At 43.1% G+C, this 23,446-nt stretch overlaps 1 protein-coding gene across 1 annotated transcript; it reads left to right on the top strand.

The window, feature by feature from the left end:
* The first annotated feature begins 175 nt into the window (after window positions 1-175).
* Window positions 176-21,837, top strand: zfand1 (zinc finger, AN1-type domain 1). Its single transcript, XM_078398505.1, has 8 exons — window positions 176-251; window positions 6,027-6,069; window positions 6,161-6,200; window positions 8,819-8,946; window positions 9,028-9,119; window positions 11,527-11,645; window positions 14,946-15,101; window positions 21,452-21,837. The coding sequence occupies exons 1-8, from the start codon at window positions 197-199 to the stop codon at window positions 21,620-21,622; spliced, it is 804 nt and encodes a 267-aa protein (XP_078254631.1). The 5' UTR covers window positions 176-196; the 3' UTR covers window positions 21,623-21,837.
* Window positions 21,838-23,446: the final 1,609 nt, after the last annotated feature.

Raw genomic sequence — 23,446 nt, forward strand, 5'->3', positions numbered from 1 at the left:
TACTGAACGAGGGGGCGGGATCTGGAGGACCACCTGTTATTCACCAGGGTTGGGGGGGGCGGGGACTGGAGAGCTGTCCGTCACACACCTGGGGGCGGGTCTGGAGGACCACCCGTCACACAGCAGGGGGCGGGGCTGGAGGACCACGGGGGGGGGGGGGGGGGGGGACGAAAGATGGGGACGGGGCGGAAACAAAATGGCGGAGCTGGAGTTGGGTGCGCGGTGCGATGAACAACATTGCCGGCAGCTAGGTATGGACCCGGGGATAGGGCTTCATCGTCGTGTTCATTGACAATGTGAGGAAGATGATTGCTACTGTGAAATATGTGGAAGGATACAGGAGTCCACTGTCCCTGTATCAGCTGTTGAATCAATACACAGCAGTATATCCTCCCCAGGTACTGTACGAAAATAACTACAGATGCTGGTACAAATCGAAGTTATTTATTCACAAAATGCTGGAGTAACTCAGCAGGTCAGGAGAAGGGTCTCGACCCGAAACGTCACCCATTCCTTCTCTCCTGAGATGCTGCCTGACCTGCTGAGTTACTCCAGTATTTTGTGAATAAATACCCTCCCCAGGTACCTTCCCCTGCAACCAAAGGAGATACAACACCTGTCCCTATACCTATTGTTTTGCCCCTATACCTCCTCAATTCTGTCCAGGGACCCCGACAGTCCTTTCAGCTCAGAGTCTTACAGCGTGGAAACGGGCCCTTCGGTCCAACTTGCCCATACCGACCCATATGTCCCATCTACACGAGTCCCACCTGCCGACATTGTGCCCATATCCCTCTAAACCTGTCCTATCCATGTACCTGCCTAAATGTTTTTTAAACGTTGTGATAGTCCCTGCCTCAACTATCTCCTCTGGCAGCTTGTTCCGTACACCCACCAGCCTTTAACATGAAAAAGGTACCCCTCAGATTCTTATTAAATCTTTCCACCCTCACCTTATCGCTGGTGAGTCAGAGGTTCATGCACCTCATCTGCTGTTACAGGTGGTGTCTCCTATATAACGGCGATCGTTTTGCTGATCACCTCTGCTCAGTCTGCCTAAACCTACCTGATCTCCTGGTTGCTAAACACTTTAACTCCCCTCCCATTTCCACACTGACATAGAAAATAGGTGCAGGAGGAGGCCATTTGGCCCTTCGAGCCAGCACCGCCATTCATTGTGATCATGGCTGATCATCCACAATCTGTAACCTGTGCCCAACTTCTCCCCATATCCCTTGATTACACTAGCCCCCAGAGCTCTATCTAACAAGAGCTCTATCTGACCTTTCTGTCCTGGGATTCCTCCATTGTCTGAGGGAGGCCACATGCGGATTGAAAGAACAGCACCTTATATTTCACGGGCAGCTTACAACCCAGCCTTATATTATATGATAGAACTTTATTTATCCCAGGAGGGAAATTGATCTGCTCAGTCATAAAAACACAAAATACATGAAACATGAAATTAAAGTGACGAGTGGAAAGGATTGGGGATGTGCAAATTTGGGGAGGGGAGCTACTGACATAGGTGCTGACTGATTATGTCAGTCAGTCTCAGTCTACCCTACAACAGAATGGGGAGAAGTTGTACAGTTTGATAGCTACAGAGAAGAAGGATCTCCTTTGGCGTTCTGTGCTGCATCTTGGTGGAACCAGTCTGTTGCTGAAGGTACTCCTCAGGTTGACCAGTTTGTCATGGAGGGTGTGAGCTGTATTGTCCAGGATGCTCCGCAGTTTGAAGAGCATCATCCTCTCCAAGACCACCTCCCATGAATCCAACTCTGCTCCCAGGACCGAGCCAGCCTTCCTGATGAGTTTGTTGATCGTGCTGCAGATGTTGAAGGAGCGGAGCCTTCTCAAAAAGTGCAACCGGCTCTGTCTCTTCTTGTACAGGGCTTCAGCATTCCTGGACCAGTCCAGTTTACTGTCCAGGTACATTCCAACCTACTTGTACTCCCTGGTAAACTGCACATCCACCCCATTGATGGAGACAGGGGTGTACCTCTCCTCCTAAAGTCCACCACTAACTCCTTACAATATTGATTTCTCTAACTTCAAGTAACCCTTGCTTTCCCTCTCCGTCACTCCCCCACCCCAGTTCTCCGACTAGTTTCACTGTATTCCTGATTAATTTTAATGTTTGTATGCCTGGTTGTCACCTTCCCTTCTCAGCTAACAATGAACCAACCTGCGTTTCCTTAGCATTGTCCGCTTTGATCTATTGTTTTCACGCCTTACACTTCCATCTCTCTAAACTCCCCTCTCCTCTGACACAGTCTGAAGATAGGTCTCAACCTGAAATGTCATCCATTCCTTCTTTCCCGAGATGCTGCCTGTCCCGCTGAGTTACTCCCACACTGTGTCGACGCTGAGGCCCGCACTATTGAATGTGCAGTTAGTAGTTAAGGAATATGATATAGTTGGAATTACAGAGCCATGGCTCCAGACTGACCAAGGCTGGGAGCTAAAAGTGCAGGAGTATTCGATATTCAGGAAGGATAGACAGAAAGGAAGAGGAGTTGGGGTGGCATTGCTGGTTAAAGAGATTAATGCAATAGCAAGGAGAGACGTTATCTTGGATGCTGTAGAACGGCAAAATAGCCAAGGGCAGAAAAAGCTTGTTGAAGTTGTATACAGACCCCCCAAGCAGCAGTAGGTTGGGGATAGCATCAAGCAGGAAACTAGGGATGCGTGTAGCAAAGGTACAGCAATTATCACGTGTGACTTTAATCTACATATAGATTGGGCCAAGCAAGTTGGGAGCAGCGCTGAGGAGGAGGATTTCCTGGATTATAGACGGGATGGTTTTTTAAACCAATATGTTGAAGAACCGACTAGAGGGCAGGCCATCCTAGACTGGGTATTGTGTAATGAGGAAGGATTAGTCAGCGTTCTCATGCAAAGCCCCTTGGGCAACAGTGACCATAATATGGTGGAATTCTGCATTAGGATGGAAAGTGACAGTTAATTCAGAGACTAGGGTCCTGAACTTAAAGAAAGGAGACTTTGTAGGTATGAGACGGGAATTAGCTAGGATGGACTGGCAAATTATACTTAATGGGTTGACGGTGGAGATGAAATGGCAAAAAATTTAAAACCGCATGGATGAACTCCAAAAATTGTTCATCAGGCGAAAAAATCAAACGGGGAAGGCGGCTCAACTGTGGCGAACAAGGGAAATCAAGGATAGTGTTAAATCCAAGGAAAAATCATAAATTGACCAGAGGAAACAGAAAACCGGAGGATTGGGAGAAATTTAGAACTCAACAGAGGAGGATGAAAGGGTTTAATTAAGAGGGGGGGAAAGGGCATGAAAGAAAGCTTACGGGGAATATAAAAACGGACTAAAAGCTTCTTTAGATATGTAAAAAGGAAAAGATTTGTGAAGACAAATGTAGGTCCCTTGCAATCAGAGACGTAATTTTATAATGGGAAACAAGGATACGGCAGAACAGTCAAACGAGTTATTTGTGTCTTCCTTTGTGAAGACAGAACCAATCTCCCAGAAATACAAGGGGACCGAGGATAGTGGGAAGGAGGAACTGAAGGGAATCCACATTAGTCAGGAAATGGTATTAGGTAAACTGTTGGGACTGAAGGCAGATAAATCCCCAGGGCTTGTTGGTCTGCATCCCAGAGTACTCAAGGAAGGTGGCCTTAGAAATTGTGGATGCATTGGTGATCATTTTTCAATGTTCTATAGACTCTGGATCAGTTCCTGTGGACTAGAGGGTAGCCAATGTAATCCCACCTTTTAAGAAAGGAGGGAGAGAGAAAACGGGGAATTATAGACCAGTTAGCCTGCCATCAGTAGTGGGGAAGATGCTTGAGTCGATTGTTAAAGATATTATAGCAGCACATTTGGAAAGCAGTGACAGGATTGGTCAAAGTTAGCATGGATTTATGAAGGGGAATTCATGTTTGACTAATCTTCTAGAATTTTTTGAGGATGTAACAAGTTGAATGGATAAGGGAGAGCCAGTGGATGTGGTGTATCTGGACTTTCAAAAAGCCTTTGAGAAGGTCCCACACAAGAGATTAGTGTGCAAACATAGAACACATGGTATTGACGGTAGGGTTTTGACATGGATAGAGAACTGGTTGGCAGACAGGAAGCAAAGAGTGGGAATTAACGGGTCCTTTTCAGAATGGCAGGCAGTGACTTGGGCTCGGTGCTGGGACCTCAGTTATTTACAATATATATTACGATTTAGACGAGGGAATTAAATGTGACATGTCCAATTTTGCAGAAGACACAAAGCTGGGTGGTAATGTGAGGTGCGAGGAAGATGCTATGAGGCTGCGGGGTGACTTGGATAGGTGAGGTGAGTGGGCAGATGCAGTATAATGTGGATAAATGTGAGGTTATCCACTTTGGTGGCAAGTACAGGAAGGCAGATTATTATCTGAATGGTGTCCGATTAGGAGAAGGGGAGATGCAACGAGACCTAGGTGTTGTGGTGCACCAGTCATTGAAAGTAGGCATGCAGATGCAGCAGGCAGTGAAGAAAGCGAATGGTATGTTGGCATTCATTGCGAGGGGATTTGAGTATAGGAGCAGGGAGGTTCTGCTGCAGTTGTACAGGGCATTGGTGAGACCACACCTGGAGTATTGCGTACAGTTTTGGTCTCCTAATCTAAGGAAAGACATTCTTGCCATAGAGGGAGTACAGAGAAGGTTCACCAGATTGATTCCTGGGATGGCAGGACTTTCATATGAAGAAAGACAGGATAGACTCGGCTTGTACTCGCTGGAATTTAGAAGATTGAGGGGGGATCTTATAGAAACTTACAAAAATTCTTAAGGGATTGGACAGGCTAGATGCAGGAAGATTGTTCCCGATGTTGGGGAAGTCCAGAACAAGGGGTCACAGTTTAAGGATAAGGGGGAAGTCTTTTAGGACCGAGATGAGAACTTTTATTTTTTCACACAGAGAGTGGTGAATCTGTGGAATTCTCTGCCACAGAAGAGGCCAGTTCATTGGCTATATTTAAGAGGGAGTTAGATGTGGCCCTTGTGGCTAAAGGGATCAGGGGGTATGGAGAGAAGGCAGGTACGGGATACTGAGTTGGATGATCAGCCATGATCATATTGAATGGCGGTGCAGGCTCGAAGGGCCGAATGGCCTACTCCTGCACCTATTTTCTATGTTTCTATGTTTGCAGCAATCTCCCAGTCTCAGTGTGATGCCTTGTAAATGATGGCATCTGTAGTGGTTGAACATTATATGCCCGAAGGACGTATAGCCGAGAATATCATGTTAAAATCTCTGAGTAAATGGTGTCAACTATGAACACACATCCTTTAAGTAATATCTATACCCTGGCTGACTCTTAAAGCCCAATTTACCATACGGATTCTGGTAACATAACAAAATGAAACCATATGAATTGAGGTTACTTGTTTCTTTGTGAACCTACTCTGCCATTCATCAAAATTATGCCTGGCCTTTTACCTGCGGTCCAGATTTCATGAAAAATGTTTTTTTCTATCACACCTTCAAATGAAGTTGTGATCAAGTTGTATCTTTGCCTTTGGAAAATACATTGACCAAACATTCTAGGTAAATGCTGAAGTAATTTTAAGTGTCAACTAGACCAAGTTGGCCCCAAACCTCTCCTGCATTGGTGCAGCACCCCTCTCTCCCCCACTCCACCCTCCCCTTCCCTCCCCTCCCCTCCCCTCCCCCCCCCCCACTCACCCCCACTCCCCTTCTCTCCCCCCTTGCTCCATCCCCCCCCTCCCTCCCTCGGAGATAGATTTAAACTTTAAAATGTGAATAACTTTTAAAATATAACACCGATTTCAATGAAACCTTCCATTAGCACCAAAGGGACGACGGTGAGTAAGATGGGCCTAAAATTGTCGCGCTATCATGTACTGTTTTAGTTGTAGTTCAGGAACAAACAAACAAACAAGAGGTTTAGTGTATGGATATATCTTTGATGCTTTATTCACTATTATATATGTGTGAATAAAATAACTGAGTTTTGCTCAACTAACTTTATTCTTTACCATCTTTCAGATTTTCTACCATTTGTGTGTGATGCCTGTTCAGGAACCTATTGGTACAGTATACTAATTTTTACTACATATTCCAAATTGTTGCAATCTCCGCTTTCATACATGCAAACTACTATAACTTTCCTCTTTCTTTAGCCTTGAACATAGAAATAAAGATGCTCATGGTTGTTCTGGGGTGAGTTATGGACTAAACCAATAAGCATGCATGTTAAGATAGACACGAAATGCTGGAATAACTCAGCGGGTCAGGCAACATCTCGGGAGAAAAGGAATAGGCGACGTTTCGGGTCAATACACTTCTTCAGACATCGCAGAGACTGATGAAGGGTCTCGACGCGAAACATCACCTATTCCTTTTCTCCAGAGGTGCTGTCTGACCCGCTGAGTTACTCCAGAATATCTAAACTAAAAACGAAACGAAACTAAACCAAATTTTTTTTCCTGGGAAATGAAATGTAACACTTTATTAGTAACATTACCTTTTCTTATAAAATCCTCTCTTTCAAAATAAACTACGTATCTATATGATAAATGAATGAAGATGAGAAGATGCCCCCACAATCTAAATTTAATAGGAAAGTTTTCTTGTTTCATTTCAAAATCTGCTGAAGGGAAACAGGAAATATTTAGCAGGAAGATGAAAAGTCATTATCTCACACTCACTGACAAATAACGCAGGCTGTAAAAAACATTAAGTGGACTTTTTTATAACAAGAACATTTTTTTAAATTGTGATCGTAAAAATAAGCAGCGAAAATGAATACTATGCAATGGTATACTGACTGACCTCGTAAAAATTTAATGTAAATTTGAATTGGGAAACTAAAGTATACATTTTTTTTTAAATTGTGCATGGCCATTTACAGGATGCACTGCATGAATCTTGTATTCTACCCCATTTTCTCAAAAAATCTTTAATCCACGGTCTTCCAAGGCCAAAGATGTTCATATCATGTTGCAGAATCCACATGTATCCCACTGTAATGCAACCGAGCTTCATAACTTTATACCCAATTATATCAAACCTCTGGACCATTTAATTGGCTTGGTGCACAAGGAACATCAAGACTTAAGGGAAGTATTCATTACCATCACCCTCTCAAAACTAGGACGTACAATAAAACTGACCTTTCCAGTTAAGAGAATTTATAAAAGATTCTATTTGCTGATTCAATTGAAGAGACTAGATAGGCCAAAGACTGATCCAACTGAAAGTTCTTCCCACTAGTATTGTTAAAGATATCTAGCTCAAGCTTGCTCTGATATTTCAGTTTGAAGAGATAGAAGCTAAAGACCAAATATTTATGATTTTCACAGAGAAATTGATAAAATTATTGAATGGAATTGCTTTAGCACTGGAAATAATATTGAATCTCATTTAATAAAAGTTTGATTTTTATTATCGGTAGTCATAATTGGCTAGATCATACTTGCCCAGATCATACTTGCCCACTTACTCGTTGCTTTTCAATGCGTCCTTGATTTTCACATCTGCATACAGCAGTTTGGAAGTATATAATGAAGTAGTCAGACATTTCAAAGTGAATAAGTCAGCACTTTTCACACAGTGCTCCCAGCTTTAAGAACACCACAAATTAGCATGAAAGTGGCAACCCCTGGAGTTGCTGACTTTAATTGAAAAGGTCAGTTTAGCTGAGATGATTTTAGTCTAAGATAGACAAAAAGTGCTGGAGTAACTCAGCGAGTCAGGCAGCCTCTCTGAAGATAAAGGATGGGTGATAATTTGGGTGGGAACCCTTCTTCAGACTAAAAGTAGAGGGGAGGGAATTGGAGGTAGGAAAAGCCCAGAACTATTCGGGGGCGGCAACAGAACTTTGATTTGTTCTGGCCTTTTCCTACCACTAGTTCCCTCCCTCTACTTTCAGTCTGAAGAAGGGTTTCGACCCAAAACGTCACCCATCCTTTTTCTCCAGAGAAACTGCCTGACTGCTGAGTTACTCCAGCACTTTGTGTCTATCTCTGGCATAAACCAGCATCTGCAGTTCTTTTTTACACATTATTTTAGTCTACCTTTCTTTAGTTCGCTTTTTCTTTAGATTTTTAATTAAAGTTAATATGCTTTTCACTATTTTAATTGCCTTTTGAAAAAGCTTTTATTATCAATTTGGACTGGTTTTAATTGTCTCCTAATTTCAGAGACTTTTAACAGTGAAATATACCTTTGACAACAGTGAGTTGTCAAAGACTTAAGGTTTTGCTGGGGACAAAGCCTGGAATTCTTGAGGCAAGTTGCCAACAGGGCTTCAGAATGGACGCATTTGGCTTGGTCTTGTCACACAGTCCACTGCAGTTAAGGGCAGTAGTAGTGGGGGATGTGCTGGCATGGATTGAATCGAGCATGATCGAGCCATATTATTCTCTTATCAATGTGCCTAATTACAACGAGTCATTCATTCTAAGTTGAGCTAGTTTATTTTAACACCATAACGCAGGGGCGCAGGAGTAGAGTTGCTGCTTTACAGCATCAGAGACCTGGGTTCAATCCTGATTACGGGTGCTTGTCCGTGACCCTGTTCTCCCTGTGACCTGCGTGGCTTTTCTCCGGGATCTCTGGTTTCCTGTCACACTCCAAAGACATACAGGTTTGTAGGTTAATTGACTTGGTATAATTGTAAATTGTTCCTTGTATGTGTAGGACAGCTTTAGTGTGCGGAGATCGTTCGTTGGCGCGGACTCGGTGGGCCAAATGACCTGTATCTCAAAAACTTAAAACTAAATACAGTACTATAAATAAGGGAGTTATATACTTAAGATCTGTATTTCAAATTTCAGGTGCTTTTAAGAAAAGAACCAGTTCAGTCAGAAGGGACCTCATCCTACAGTTGCAGTCACCAAAGCTGTAAGGCAATTGAACTTGTGCCAATCATTTGCGCGGATTGTAATAAGCATTTTTGTCTGAGGTGGGTATTTGCAGAAGCTAAATTTTGATGCAGACATTGGTATGATTTACACTTCAATGTGTTGACCTTTTCTTTACATAGGCATCGGCACCAATCAGACCATGACTGTGAAAATCAAGAGGTGTCTAAATCCCGTTCGGTTGCAATTCAGCAATCAATAAAAGAGGGTGCTGGCAAGTATTTGTCATTCTATACGTAAATGGCATTGTAGTTTAAACTAAAATAATAATTATAAATTCCATGTTGTGGTTAAGCAGGAAGTTACCGCAATTTTCTGGTTGGGAATGTCTTGCGTGCTGATCAGTGATCAAAAGGTGAGGCCAGACACTCCCTTTCGGATGAGGTATTTTGTTTTTGAACTAAATACAGGCGAACTGCTGGTAGATTTATGGCATCTACAGATTAACCATTTCCTAACATTTTTTAGAACTACTCTGCTTTTGTCTGGCTGAGATCCAATTCAATCCCATATGTGTCATGACAGGAACAATACTTACATAATCTCTTTAATTATTGTTTTATTGATAATGGGCTGGATATCTCTGATTTTTCAAGCACCTTGGAAAATCGTCTGCTATCTACAGCAGAGTCTTCTCTCTCATCCCGGACCTAGGACTCGGTAGCCCATTGACTGCAATTACGATACGATAACATTTTATTCATCTTCGGAGGGAAATTGGTCTGTCAATAGTCACAAGAAGGTGTGTTGCACTTGAAATTAAAAGTGCAAAAAAAAAGAAAAGGACAAGCGACTGACGGCTGGCTGCCGTGTGCACAGCGTCTAAACTGGAACGAACCGAAACGAACAACAAACAAACAAACAAACAAACGAAAGCAGGTTTATCCCCTGAGCAGAGGATTCTAAAACTAAAGTGACCCCCTCCCCCACACCGGGTCGCCCTTTGTTCTCCAACTGTCCCCCCACGCCGGGCCCTCCATTGTTCTTCACGGCGGTCCCCCCACGCCAGGCCCTCCATTGTTCTTCACGGCGGTCCCCCCCACGCCAGGCCCTCCATTGTTCTTCACGGCGGTCCCCCCACGCCGGGCCCTCCATTGTTCTTCAATCCAGTCCCCCCCCATGCCGGGCCCTCCATTGTTCTTTGCGCCAGTCCCCCCACGCCGGGCCCTCCATTGTTCTTCAATCCAGTCCCCCCACACCGGGTCCTCCATTGTAATTCGCCGCCCCCTCACGTTCCACCGCCACCAAGGATCCCGCTGCCGCCGAGGTTCCCGCTGCTAACGAGGCTCCCGTTGCCGCTGAGGCCCCATCACCACCGAGGCTCAAGCTGCCGCCGAGTCTCCCGCTGCCGCCGCTGATACTCCTTCGACCCAGGCAGTCCTTTCCGCCCGGCTTCTCCGCAGTCCCCTGGGAGGCCTGTGGGGCGAGCCGGGCCTACCGGGGCACCGCGGTTGTTTGGCGGGTGGACCGTGCCCGCGCGGCTCCCCGGGAGAATCCCCACGAGCATTCTCCCTGGGAGAATTAGTAAGAATAGGTGACAAAAAATCCCCCATTAGAATGCTCAACACTGATGCCTTACAAGGAAGCATTCTCAGCCCCCTAACTACGCTTCCTATACTCTAATTACTCTGTGGCCAAATTGTGCACTGGATGTTACAGGCAGTTCACCTGACCTACCACGGCAGTTTCATTACATATCTAGCCGAAGGTCTAGATGCACTTCGTATCTAGCCCCTCAGCAATTGAGCATGGCCCCCATTTAGTTTCAATGGGCTCATATTAAAAATAGGAAGGTAAGAGGTTTCATTAAATCCTAAAATTAATAATAATAGTTAACAAGTAATATGAACTAAATACCATTGCCACCATCTCAAAATACCTCCAACCATCAGCAATACTTAGATATATTTGAAATGCATTTAAATAATCAAAGTTATTAGATAATATTTTAATAAATAATATTTGATTTAAATTACTTGTGTAAGTTAATTAACATTAAGCTTTCAGAATGTTATCATGACAGTCCATGTGTGCAGGTCTCAATCCCACTTGTGGACTAGTCCATCTTGTAGAATGGCTGCAACCGTGTGGTACTTCCAAGATGTTGGGAGCCATGTGACTGTAAAAGGTTGGCGCAAAAAGATTGAGTTGTGCACGATCTCTCCCACTATTAACATGCACAATACGAGCACGGTTAGGGAGTTTATCGGGATGGGTGGAAATAGAATATATTTGTACAAGAATATGGAGTTACTGCCTTACAGCACCAGAGTCCCGGTTCGATCCCAACTATTGGTGATGTCTGTATGGAGTTTGTACGTCCTCCCTGTGACCGCGTGTTTTTTTTCCCCAAGATCAGTTTCCTCCCACACTCCAAAGACGTACATGTTTGTAGGTTAAGTGGCTTGGTATAAATGTAAATTGTCCCCAGTGTGTGTAGGATAGTGTTAATGTGCAGGGATCGCTGGTCGGTGTGGACTTGATGGGCCGAAGGGCCTGTTTTCGCGTTGTATCTCTAAACTAAACTAAACTAATAATTTTAGTGATTTTAAAAGGAGAGGACAATTAGCTTATCCCAGGGTCATTTATATGTCTTGCTTGATTTTCTTTTAAATCAAAAGCCAAGAAAACAGTCCCGGTGAAGAAAGGAAGAAGTGGAGCAAAGAATGACGCAACAGCTGCAAAAGTGGCCCTGATGAAACTGAAGCTACATGCTGTTGGTGACAAGTCTATTCCACAGGTATGTGAGTCAATCTATTTGAAGTGAAATTTTCAATGACGTTGGCTCAATGGAGATAATGCCAATGGCGCAGTTACTTTCTTTTGAGGTAATACCTGATTCTTTTTAAAGTTTATTATTTTCTTGAAACAGGCAGATGTAGTGTAAAAATCAGCTGTGTCATTTGGCCGCTGGCCATTTTGTGCTACTTTCTTTTTTTACGTGCATTGGGTAGGCAGCAGGATTTCCTGCCTCAAATGGTGAGAGTTTCATAACATTTAAATGAACAGAGAAGTATCAATTTGAAATTACTTCGTTGTTAACATTGTTAAGCTTGTTCTTCCTGAGACCACCTACTGAAGAAAACAACTGTATAAGTGTGAATTCATGTAACCATGTTTGGCGTTTGATTTAGTGTAAGGAGGAACTGCAGATGCTGGTTTTTCAACCAAACACACACAAAAAGCTGGAGTAACTCAGCGAGTCAGGCAGCATCTCTGGAGAAACGAAATAGGTGTCAGTTTGGGTCGAGACCCTTCTTTAATGTTGAGACACACAACATTACCAATTCCTTTTCTCTGGAGATGCTGCCTGACTGGCTGAGTTACTCCAGCTTTTTGTGTCTGGCTTTGGCTTTTGATTTAAATCAAACAAGACATATATATAGACAAAAGACATATATGTTTACAAAAGATAAGCTAACAATTTTCCCCTCTTGAAATGTGGTGTGAAGTTATTATCATTTTTTTCAAAATAAATGGTCTCTCCATGCTGTGTGCAAATGCAGCTTTTAGAAATGTATTTGGTTATTATTTAAAATTCTTGGGTTGTTGGATAACTGACATTTTGGGTATTACTACCTTTTGGTGTAAGAAGGCATCGATTGAAAAAGAACACAATGCATCATAGGCAAAATCACCTGGCTGATGTGATTTGGGGGATACACTTCATAACATTTGAGGCTGAGCTATGGACAAGGCAGCAAGATTACAGAAAAATAATACTAAATTGCAATGATTTTCAAAAGTTTACTTAAGGAACAGGGGAACCTGGAATTGGATAGGCAGATGACATATCCAGAACGGCCGAGATGGGAATTCAGAGACACTGGGAGCTTTAGCTTTGCTGACCTTCAGAAGCACAATGTTAGCTAGTTGGATGAACCGGCACTGTGCAGGAGAACAGATGTTGCTGACTCTGCAGTTTCCACAACATAACAGGCACCTGCAATGCACGTGAAGGCAGTATTTCATCAAGAAGAGAGTAATGGTGATATAGCAGACTGCAAAATGGCTACATATTAGAGACAATACACCCTGTTTGCTGTCGAGGTCACTGCACGTCAGAATTGTTGGATTTAAGGATTCTTCCCTACCTTGGGTACAATGATGACATTAGCCAATCTATCATTCATACAAGTAAAATAAGAAGATTTAAGTGCTGTGTACCAAATATAGTGACCCATCATTTTCACAATAAACTGAGGGACACAGGCTTAATCAAACTTCATATTTCAAGTCACAGTAGATGGTACAAATTTTGAGTTGAGAAAGTGGAGTTCAAGCAGAGTTTAAGGAATTGCAACACAAGGGTGGAAATTTACTTTGCTATTTGTGGAATTTACCTCTATTAACTGTTTAGTGTAATAAACATCACCTGCTTCTTTAAACATCTTAACTTTGGAGAGAATTGAGTTGGTAAGAAGTTGCTGAACAAGTTATTCTTTAAATCACTTTTAGTTTAGAGATACAGCGCGGAAACGGGCCCTTTCGGCCCACCGGGTCTGCACCGACCAGCGATCCCCGCATATTAACACTATCCTATACCCATTTGGGACATTTTTTACATTTACCAAGCCAATTAACCTACATACCTGTACTTGCAAAACCCATGCAAGTCACGGGGAGAACGCACAAACTCCGCATAGACAGCACCCGTAGTTGGGATCGAACCCGGGACTCCGGCGCTTCATTCACTGTAAGGCAGTGGCCTGAAATAGGCTGCGGGATTTTCTCCGCCCGGCGGGGGCTTCAATGTCGGGAGCCCCGACGTGCAGCGGCAGCATCTTTGCCCGCCCCGGATCGCGGGGCTTGGATCGCGGGGCTTGGGTCGGCTCGCTGCGGACCTTTCACCGTCCGGCGCGGCCTGGAACGTGGCAACTTCAACAGCCTGACCGCGAGAGAAGACGGCAGGGGAAGAGAAAAGACATTCTGGCCTCCCATCACAGTGAGGAGGTGACTGGAGGGGCTCACTGTGATGGATGTTTCTTTTTTTTTTTTTGTGTTGGTTGTGATTGTATGTGAAATTGTTTATTTTTATTGCTCTATTGCTGGACTGTGTGTGACCTTTCATTTCACTGCACATCTTGTATGTGTATGTGACAAATAAACTTGACTTGACTTGACTCTACCGCTGCGCCACTGTGCAAATTTTCTTTGTGATAATTGTATATTTACATAATTGAAAGTGATTTAGCATTGAGCAAAGTAGCAAAAGGTCAATTCCATCAGTAAGCTAGAATGCAAACATGCGGAGCTCAATTATCAAATGGGTTTGGCAAAAGGCTTTTTATCTTGTATGTGTGAAGCCGGTAAATAAAATTTTATTTATGAGACAATCTGCATCTTTAAGTTAAACTACATGAGCTAAGGAAACTTAGCCATCACACCTTCTTCTTCCAAGTCCCCTTCCATGCATCCTTCTCTGTCACTCCTAAAACTGCGACACCTATAAAAGTTGAGTTGCCAGACATGCTATTCCCTAAACCATATATCTATGATTGAAATAGTATCAGAATCTTGTGTTAATATTGTGTGTGTGAAGTAGGTAAATATAATTTTATTTATGAGAGTTTGTTAAGACAATCTGCATCTTTAAGTTAAGTTAAACTATACGAAGTAAGGAAACTTTCTTGGTATGTATGTTTTGTGATAGCTGTGCCATCTTAGTTAAAAAAACATTAAAAAGCCAAACATAAATTTAAACTGTGAATGTGCCAATGGCCACAAATCAAATGGATCTTCTGTTTGCTAACCATTTTAACTCCCCTTCCCATTCCCATACTGACCTTTTGGGCCTGGGCCTCCTCCATTGCCGGAGTGAGGCCACACAGAAACTGAAGGAACAGCACCTCATATTTTGCTTAGGGTAGCTTACTTCCCAATGGTATGAACAGTGAACTCTTTAATTTTAGGTAACCTCTAACTTCCCCACTCCTCCTTTCCCCCCCACAACTCCACTTTCTCTCTCCCCTCCCCCCCCTCCCCTTTGTGTCCTTTTGTGCACCATAAATCATTATTGAACTGGTACTGTTTTTTGCAGAATCAACGTGTCTATTTTCAAGTTTTTTTGCCGCAAGGAAATAAAGAGAAAAGCAGACCAATGTTCTTCTGTTCCAAATGGAGTATTGGGAAAATGGTGGACAAAGCAGCCTCAATGTTGAACCTGAGGAACAACAATAATATTTTGGCATGCAAGGTAATACCTGGTTTAACATATAAAAGTTGTACATTACCTTATTTATATTGAACCAATTTTACATTTATTGTTAATGTTCATTATTTAGCTAACACATTACACTGTTTTGCTTCATGTTTTAGTAAACTTAGGTTATCTAGTCTCAGATAGAAAAACAGAAACCTAACAAAGTGGTGCAGTAATATAGAGTGCCCTGGTGAATATTGATGAGATATTCATTGAAGATTCCCTTGTTCCACAAATAGATAATCCCTCTTGTCACTGATGAGATCTATTCCTTCCTTTGCTACCCTATATTTTCTAATATACTAATAAAAGGTTTTAGGATTTTCCTCAATCCGATGTGCAGGTCCCTTCCAAATAGGACTCCCTCCGTACTGCTCAGAAAGTCCTCTTCAGTATATTTTACAAATTATGAAGGGGGAGAACAAAGGGAGATCTGGCGTGGGGGTACTTTGTAACTTTGTAAGCGCCCTTTATTACACTACCTTGGGTATGCAAGCAAATAATTTCACCGAGACTTGTCACATATGACAATAAAGCATTCATTCATCTAACCCCTTTGAACTCGGGCAACCCCAATCAAAATTGTGAAAGTTAAAATCTCCCACTAATACAATCCTATTGCTTGTACGCCCTTCTGCAACCTGCCGACACATCTGTTCTAATTTCCGCTAACTACTGGGGGGCCTACAGTATAAACCCCATCAAAGTGATCCATCCCCCTCTTATTGCTAAATTCTACCCTTGTAGCCTCATTGACCAATCGCTCAAGGATGTTCTTCAGTCCTGTCGAAACGTTTTCCCTAATCAGCCCTTCTCTGTCACTTCTGAAACTGTGACACCTATAAATGTCGAGTTGCCATTCCTGCTATTTGCTATTCCCTAAACTATGTATCCTGGACTCCTACCTATTAACCCCCCACACACACACATATTACTTTCCTCCCTTGGGCTTCACAAGTCACAACACTTCCAACTCTACAATCCTGTCTCACCCCCTCGCCTGTGTCCACCTATTACCGCTACATTTTGTCCTGCCTGCCCCCTCTTCTAGCTTTCTTCTCTCCTCTCCTACAATCAGTCTGAAGAAAGGCCTCGACCTGAAACGTCTCCTATCTATGTTCTCCAGAGATGCTACCTGACCCCGTTGAGTTACTTCAGCACTTTGTGTGGTGTTTTTGTATTAAGCAGAATTTGCAGTTCTTTGTTTCTTCATAATCCTCTGTGGTGATCCATGTTCATAGCTCATCTGTCTTGCCTATGGGGTTCTTTGCATTAAAGTAAATGCAGTTAAGGCCACTGTCCCTTTCGTTCTCCCTTTCCTCTCTCTGCTCACTCTTCCTACTGGACTTAACTTACCTTGCACTGACTTTCTAAACTTGAACTTGATATTATTTTTCCATGCAATAATATAACATATAACATAACATATAACAACTACAGCATGGAAACAGGCCTGTCCGGCCCTACCAGTCCACGCCGACCATTCTCCCTGACCTAGTCTCATCTACCTGCACTCAGACCATAACCCTCCAATCCCCTCCTATCCATATACCTATCCAATTTACTCTTAAATAATAAAATCGAGCCAGCCTCCACCACTTCCACCGGAAGCCCATTCCATACAGCCACAACCCTCTGAGTAAAGAAGTTCCCCCTCATGTTACCCCTAAACCTTTGTCCCTCAATTCTGAAGCTATGTCCCCTTGTTGGAATCTTCCCCACTCTCAAAGGGAAAAGCCTACCCACGTCAACTCTGTCCGTCCCTCTCAAAATTTTAAAAACCTCTATCAAGTCCCCCCTCAACCTTCTACGCTCCAAAGAATAAAGACCCAACCTGTTCAACCTCTCTCTGTAGCCTAAGTGCTGAAACCCAGGCAACATTCTAGTAAATCTCCTCTGTACCCTCTCCATTTTGTCGACATCCTTCCTATAATTTGGCGACCAGAACTGCACACCATACTCCAGATTTGGCCTCACCAATGCCCTGTACAATTTCAACATTACATCCCAACTTCTATACTCGATGCTCTGATTTATAAAGGCAAGCATACCAAACGCCTTCTTCACCACCCTATCCACATGAGATTCCACCTTCAGGGAACAATGCACAGTTATTCCCAGATCCCTCTGTTCCACTGCATTCCTCAATTCCCTACCATTTACCCTGTACGTCCTATTTTGATTTGTCCTACCAAAATGCAGCACCTCACACTTATCAGCATTAAACTCCATCTGCCATCTTTCAGCCCACCCTTCCAAAAGGCCCAAGTCTCTCTGTAGACTTTGAAAATCTACCTCACTATCAACTACTCCACCTATCTTAGTATCATCTGCATATTTACTAATCCAATTTGCCACACCATCATCCAGATCATTAATGTAAATGACAAACAACAGTGGACCCAACACAGATCCTTGGGGCACTCCACTAGACACTGGCCTCCAACCTGACATACAATTGTCAACCGTTACCCTCTGGTATCTCCCATTCAGCCATTGTTGAATCCATCTTGCAACCTCACTATTAATACCCAACGATTTAACCTTCTTAATCAACCTTCCATGTGGAACCTTGTCAAATGCCTTACTGAAGTCCATATAGACAACATCCACAGCCTTGCCCTCATCAATTTCCCTGGTAACCTCTTCAAAAAATTCAAGAAGATTAGTCAAACATGACCTTCCAGGCACAAATCCATGTTGACTGTTTCTAATCAGGCCTTGATTATCCAAATAATTATATATATTGTCCCTAAGTATCTTTTCCATTAATTTTCCCACCACAGACGTCAAACTAATAGGTCTATAATTGCTAGGTTTATTTTTAGAACCTTTTTTAAACAAAGGCACAACATGCGCAATGCGCCAATCTTCCGGCACCATCCCTGTTTCTAATGACGTTTGAAATATTTCCGTCATAGCCCCTGCTATTTCTGCACTAACTTCCCTCAATGTCCTAGGGAATATCCTATCAGGACCTGGAGACTTATCCACTTTTATATTCTTCAAAAGTGTCCGTACCTCCTCTTCTTTAATCCTCCTAATTTCCATCACTACTCTACTTGTTTCGCTTACCTCACATAATTCAATATCCTTCTCCTCGGTAAATACCGAAGAAAAGAAATTGTTTAATATCTCCCCCATTTCTTCCGGCTCAGCACATAGCTGTCCACTCTGACTCTCTAATGGACCAATTTTATCCCTCACTATCCTTTTGCTATTGACATATCTGTAGAACCCCTTGGGGTTTACTTTTACATTACTTGCCAAAGCAGCCTCATATCTTTTTTTCGCTTTTCTAATTTCCTTTTTAAGATTCCTTTTACATTCTTTATATTCCTCAAGAACCTCATTTACTCCCTGCCGCTTATATTTATTGTATATCTCCCTCTTTTTCCGAACCAAGTGTCCAATTTCCCTGGAAAACCATGGCTCTTTCAAATTATTATTCTTTCCTTTCCACCGAACAGGGACATAAAGACTCTGTACTCTCAAAATTTCACCTTTAAATATCCTCCATTTCTCTATTATATCCTTTTCATAAAACAACAATTTCCATTTCACTCCTTTTAAATCCTTTCTCATCTCCTCAAAATTAGCCTTTCTCCAATCCAAAATCTCAACCCTTGGTCCAGATTTGACCTTCTCCATAATGATATTGAAACTAATGGCATTATGATCACTAGACCCAAAGTGCTCCTCAACACATAACTCCGTCACCTGACCCATCTCATTTCCTAACAGGAGGTCCAACACTGCCCCTTCTCTGGTAGGCACCTCTACGTATTGCTGCAAAAAACTATCCTGCACACATTTTACAAACTCCAAACCATCCAGCCCTTTAACAGAATGTGATTCCCAGTCTATATACGGAAAATTGAAATCACCCACAATCACCACTCTGTGCTTACTACTAATATCTGCTATCTCCTTACATATTTGCTCTTCCAATTCTCGTTCCCTATTTGGCGGTCTATAATACACCCCTATAAGTGTTGCTAAACCTTTCTCATTTCTGAGTTCCACCCAAACAGCCTCCTTAATCGAGCCTTCTAGTCTGTCCTGCCAAAGCACTGCTGTGATATCCTCCCTGACAAGCAATGCAACACCCCCACCTCTTGCCCCTCCGATTCTATCACATCTGAAACAATGAAATCCTGGAATATTTAATTGCCAATCGCAACCCTCCTGCAACCATGTTTCACTGATCGCCACAACATCATACTTCCAGATGTCAATCCAGGCTCTAAGCTCATCCACCTTTCTTACAATGCTCCTAGCATTAAAATATACACATTTAAGGGACCCATCATTTCTTATTCTCAGTTTATTTCTTTTCCCTTCTTTCTCTCCTACATATTGGGTCTGAGTGTTTCCCTTTTCTGCCTCCTGCCTCACACACTGCCTATTAGCTATCTGTGTTTGAGTCCCTCCCCCCAACCGTACTAGTTTAAAGTCTCCGCAGTTATTTTAGCAAATCTCCCCGCCAGGATATTGGTTCCCCTCGGGTTCAGATGCAACCCGTCCTTTTTGTACAGGTCATACTTCCCCCAGAAGAGGTCCCAATGATCCAGAAACTTGAAACCCTGCTCCCTGCACCAGTTCCTCAGCCACGTATTTATCCTCCACCTCACTCCATTCCTATTCTCACTATCGCGTGGCACAGGCAGTAAGCCTGAGATTATTACTTTGGAAGTCCTTTTTTTTAACTCTCTTCCTAGCCCCCTGAATTCTCCTTTCAGGACCTCTTCCCTTATCCTACCTATATTGTTGGTACCTATATGTACCACGACCTCTGGCTCCTCTCCCTCCCCTTTCAGGATATCCCGGACACGCTCAGACACATCCCGGACACCGGCACCAGGGAGGCAAACCACCATCCGGGTCTCCCGACTGCGTCCACAGAAACGCCTATCTGACCCCCTCACTATAGAGTCCCCTATTACTACTGCTCTCCTCTTCCTTTCCCTACCCTTCTGAGCAACAGGGCCGGACTCCTTGCCAGAGGCCCGGGCACCGTCGTTGCCCCCAGGTAGGCTGTCCCCCCCAACAGTACTTAAACAGGAGTACTTATTTCCAAGGGGTACAGCCACCGGGGTACTCCCTAGTCCCTGCCTCTGTTCCTTGCCCCCCCCTAACAGTGACCCACTTGTCTACCTCCCGTGGTCTAGGAGTGACCACCTCCCTGTAACTCCTATCTATAACCTCCTCACTCTCCCTGATCAGACGGAGGTCATCAATCTGCCGCTCCAGGTTCCTAATACGGTCCCTTAGGAGCCCCATCTCGTCACACCTGGCGCAGATGTGGATGTCTGGAAGACTATCAGACTCCCAGATTCCCCACATCTGACACCCAGAACAAAAAACTGCCCTGGCAGTCATACTCTCCAAACAAAGCCCCGCGCTCGGTTACTAAACCTACCGCCCGGCCGCTACTCCAACCGCTCCAACCGCCCACCCAAAAGAACTGAGTGATCTCCTGGGAGAGGCGAAAAACCGGATAAAAAACCCAGGCCAATTTGGGAAAAAATCCGGGAAATTCCTCTCCGACCCCAAGCTAGGCGATCGAAACTAGTCCGGGAGATCACACAGGTCTTACTCCTTACTATCCCCACACAATCCCCACACAATCCCCACACACTACTTCCCAAGCAACACAGCTAGGTGCTGCTTGCTACTGCTGCTACTGCTGATTGCTTTAAAGATAAAAACAAATGATCATTGAAGAAAGTCCAAAAATATTTCATTCTGTTATGAAATTGAGCAGGTAAAGTATAATTGCAAATAGACTTTGATTCATTTGAAATATTATAAGTTGATTAGTTGGGGCGGGAAATTGTATAAACAATGAGGTGGGTTAAATTATTAAATGATGAGCTAAAGAGACCTTGAAAATGCAATAGAGGCACGATTCTCCGTTCAGCCAGTAGCACAAGTTAAGCAAAAAAAAATTGCCAAAAAAAGGGATGCATCATCATCAAAGAGCAGAGGCATTAAGTTAAATGGAAATATTAATGAAACTGAAGTGCTGTAATTTAGAAAGAGGTTGATTGAGGCATTATAACATGTATAAAATCTTAATGTATACAGGGTAAATTGATTGCTTCAAAGAGATTGCAGTTGAATGAAAGAAATTATTAAAAAGGAAAATTAAAAGTTATCAAGTAAAACCCTTTTTAACTTTCTATATGTGCTTTGGAATCATCAAAGTGATAAAGTTGAAAATATGTATAGACTTTCTAATGACTGCCATTTTGTGGCACATTATGCGACGGGAACCAGTTTTAGAGAGATGAATGATTTCTTTTTCTATCCCCATCTTATTGATCTTTATAATTCCTCAGAAACTGAGACTGTGTCATAGCGAATCTGGAGCTGTATTACCCATGGAGAATACTTTGGAATGGTGTATTACAAGGACTGACTGCCTACTGAAAAACGGTACAACAGTTATCCTGGAGTATTTAGACAATGATTGTTTAACATTGGGAACCACCAGCTCGTACATGGAATGATAATCACAACAATGAACAAAACATATTGTAATAGGGAAGTCCTCAAGAAAATTTGTGTAACTGATTTATATATTTAATGTATTATAACTTTGTCAAAAAGAAGGTGTAAATAATATGTCATTGTATGACCAGGTTAGTGCCTTTTAATTAAAAAAAGCCTTTAATCCATTGTTAACTTTGTTATGGGCAACTGCAAGTTAAATTAAACTATTATTTGGAACCAAAAATGAACGCGCTTATTTCTGTTGCAAGTTTTAGTGCACTTTTTCAAATCTTTAATTTGGCACCTGTTACAGGATATTATAAACTGATGATTATCGTTCCGTACCAACAGTGGAAAATCCTGATGAACCACCGTCTCAGAACATGCCATGATTGTTCGTTCCATTTTAGTGCGTTCCAGGCTCAATCCTTCCTGAACAGTGACGCAGAGTGATTATACTGCTCATTATCCCAATGTGTCTTACAATGTTGCTACCAGATCAGTCTTTTCCCTAGAGATAGCACCCAACTTCAAGGTCAAATCCAGGTTTCTGGTGCTCTGAAGTAGTAGCAGTAACTGTTGTACCACTATGCCACCATCACTACTGCTTGGCCATTCTGTTCTGGGCATTGTTGACAATACCCTTAGTGCTGCTACTTCAGAGCTCCAGAAACCCAGATTTGACCTTTTTTGGGGCGCTATCTCATGGAATTTATTTGCTCTCCTTGTGATTGCAAGAGTTTCTGTTGAGTGTTCCACTTTACTCTCCATTTCACTCCCTCCCATCTCAATGTCAGGCTGGAAGGGTAACTGGCCTTAATAAATAACCCTCAATGAAAGTTTGTGGGGAAAGAAATGATACAGATGTGCTACCTGATCTGCTGAGTTACTCCAGCACCTTGTATCTATTTTTTTTAAAGGACGTTGATGGACATGTAAGAAATTACAGATGTTCTACAAGGCGGGTGGACTAATGGAATTGCTCTCCTTGAAGTTAGCATGGAACACAGGATCAAACTTTCTACCTTGCAAAGATGAATGCTAGACGGAAGGGGAGGGTTGCAGGGTTCTGCACTTCCTTCAGAGCTGAGAGTTGCACATTAAGACAAGACTCAAGGGTTTTATTGTCACATGGCCCAGATAGAACAATGAAATTCACACACGCGCACGCACAAAAAGACAAAACCTATGCCCCTAAGTCTATGTAGTTCAGAACTTATTTGGAGGTTTTAGTGTTTAATAGCCAGATGGCTGTAGGGAAGAAGCTGTTCCCGAACCTGGACTTTGCAATTTTCAGGCTCCCATATCTTCTTCCCGACGGTAGTTGAGAAATGAGAGCAGAGCCAGGGTGGTGTGGGTCACTGATGATGCTGGTTGGCTTTTTGAGGCAGGAACGCCTGTAAATTTTTTTGATGCAGAATCCATGATGGACTAGGCAGTGTTCACCACCTTTTGTGTTCAATGTGGTCTAAGATGACAAAGCCTGGGATTGGTGATGGGGGGTACCGGCTGAAGCACAGTGTAAGTGACCTGTGTGTGTGCAGGCTGCCCTCTTTACCGCATAGTGCTCATGTTCATTAGTGATAGGTGCAGAATGAGGCCATTCGGCCCATCAAGTCTACTCCACCATTCAATCATGGCTGTGGAGGACGGAACTGCAGATGCTGGTTGAAACCGAAGATATACATAAAATGCTGGAGTATCTCAACGGGACAGGCAGCATCTCTGGTGGGAAGGAATGGGTGACGTTTCGCGTCGAGACTCTTCTTCAGATCATGGCTGATCTATCTGTCCGTCTCAATCCCTTTCTCCCCATAACCCTTGACATCCGTACTGATCAA

This window comes from Rhinoraja longicauda, chromosome 4 (assembly GCF_053455715.1).
Source record: "Rhinoraja longicauda isolate Sanriku21f chromosome 4, sRhiLon1.1, whole genome shotgun sequence".
Taxonomy (NCBI): Eukaryota; Metazoa; Chordata; class Chondrichthyes; order Rajiformes; family Arhynchobatidae; genus Rhinoraja; species Rhinoraja longicauda.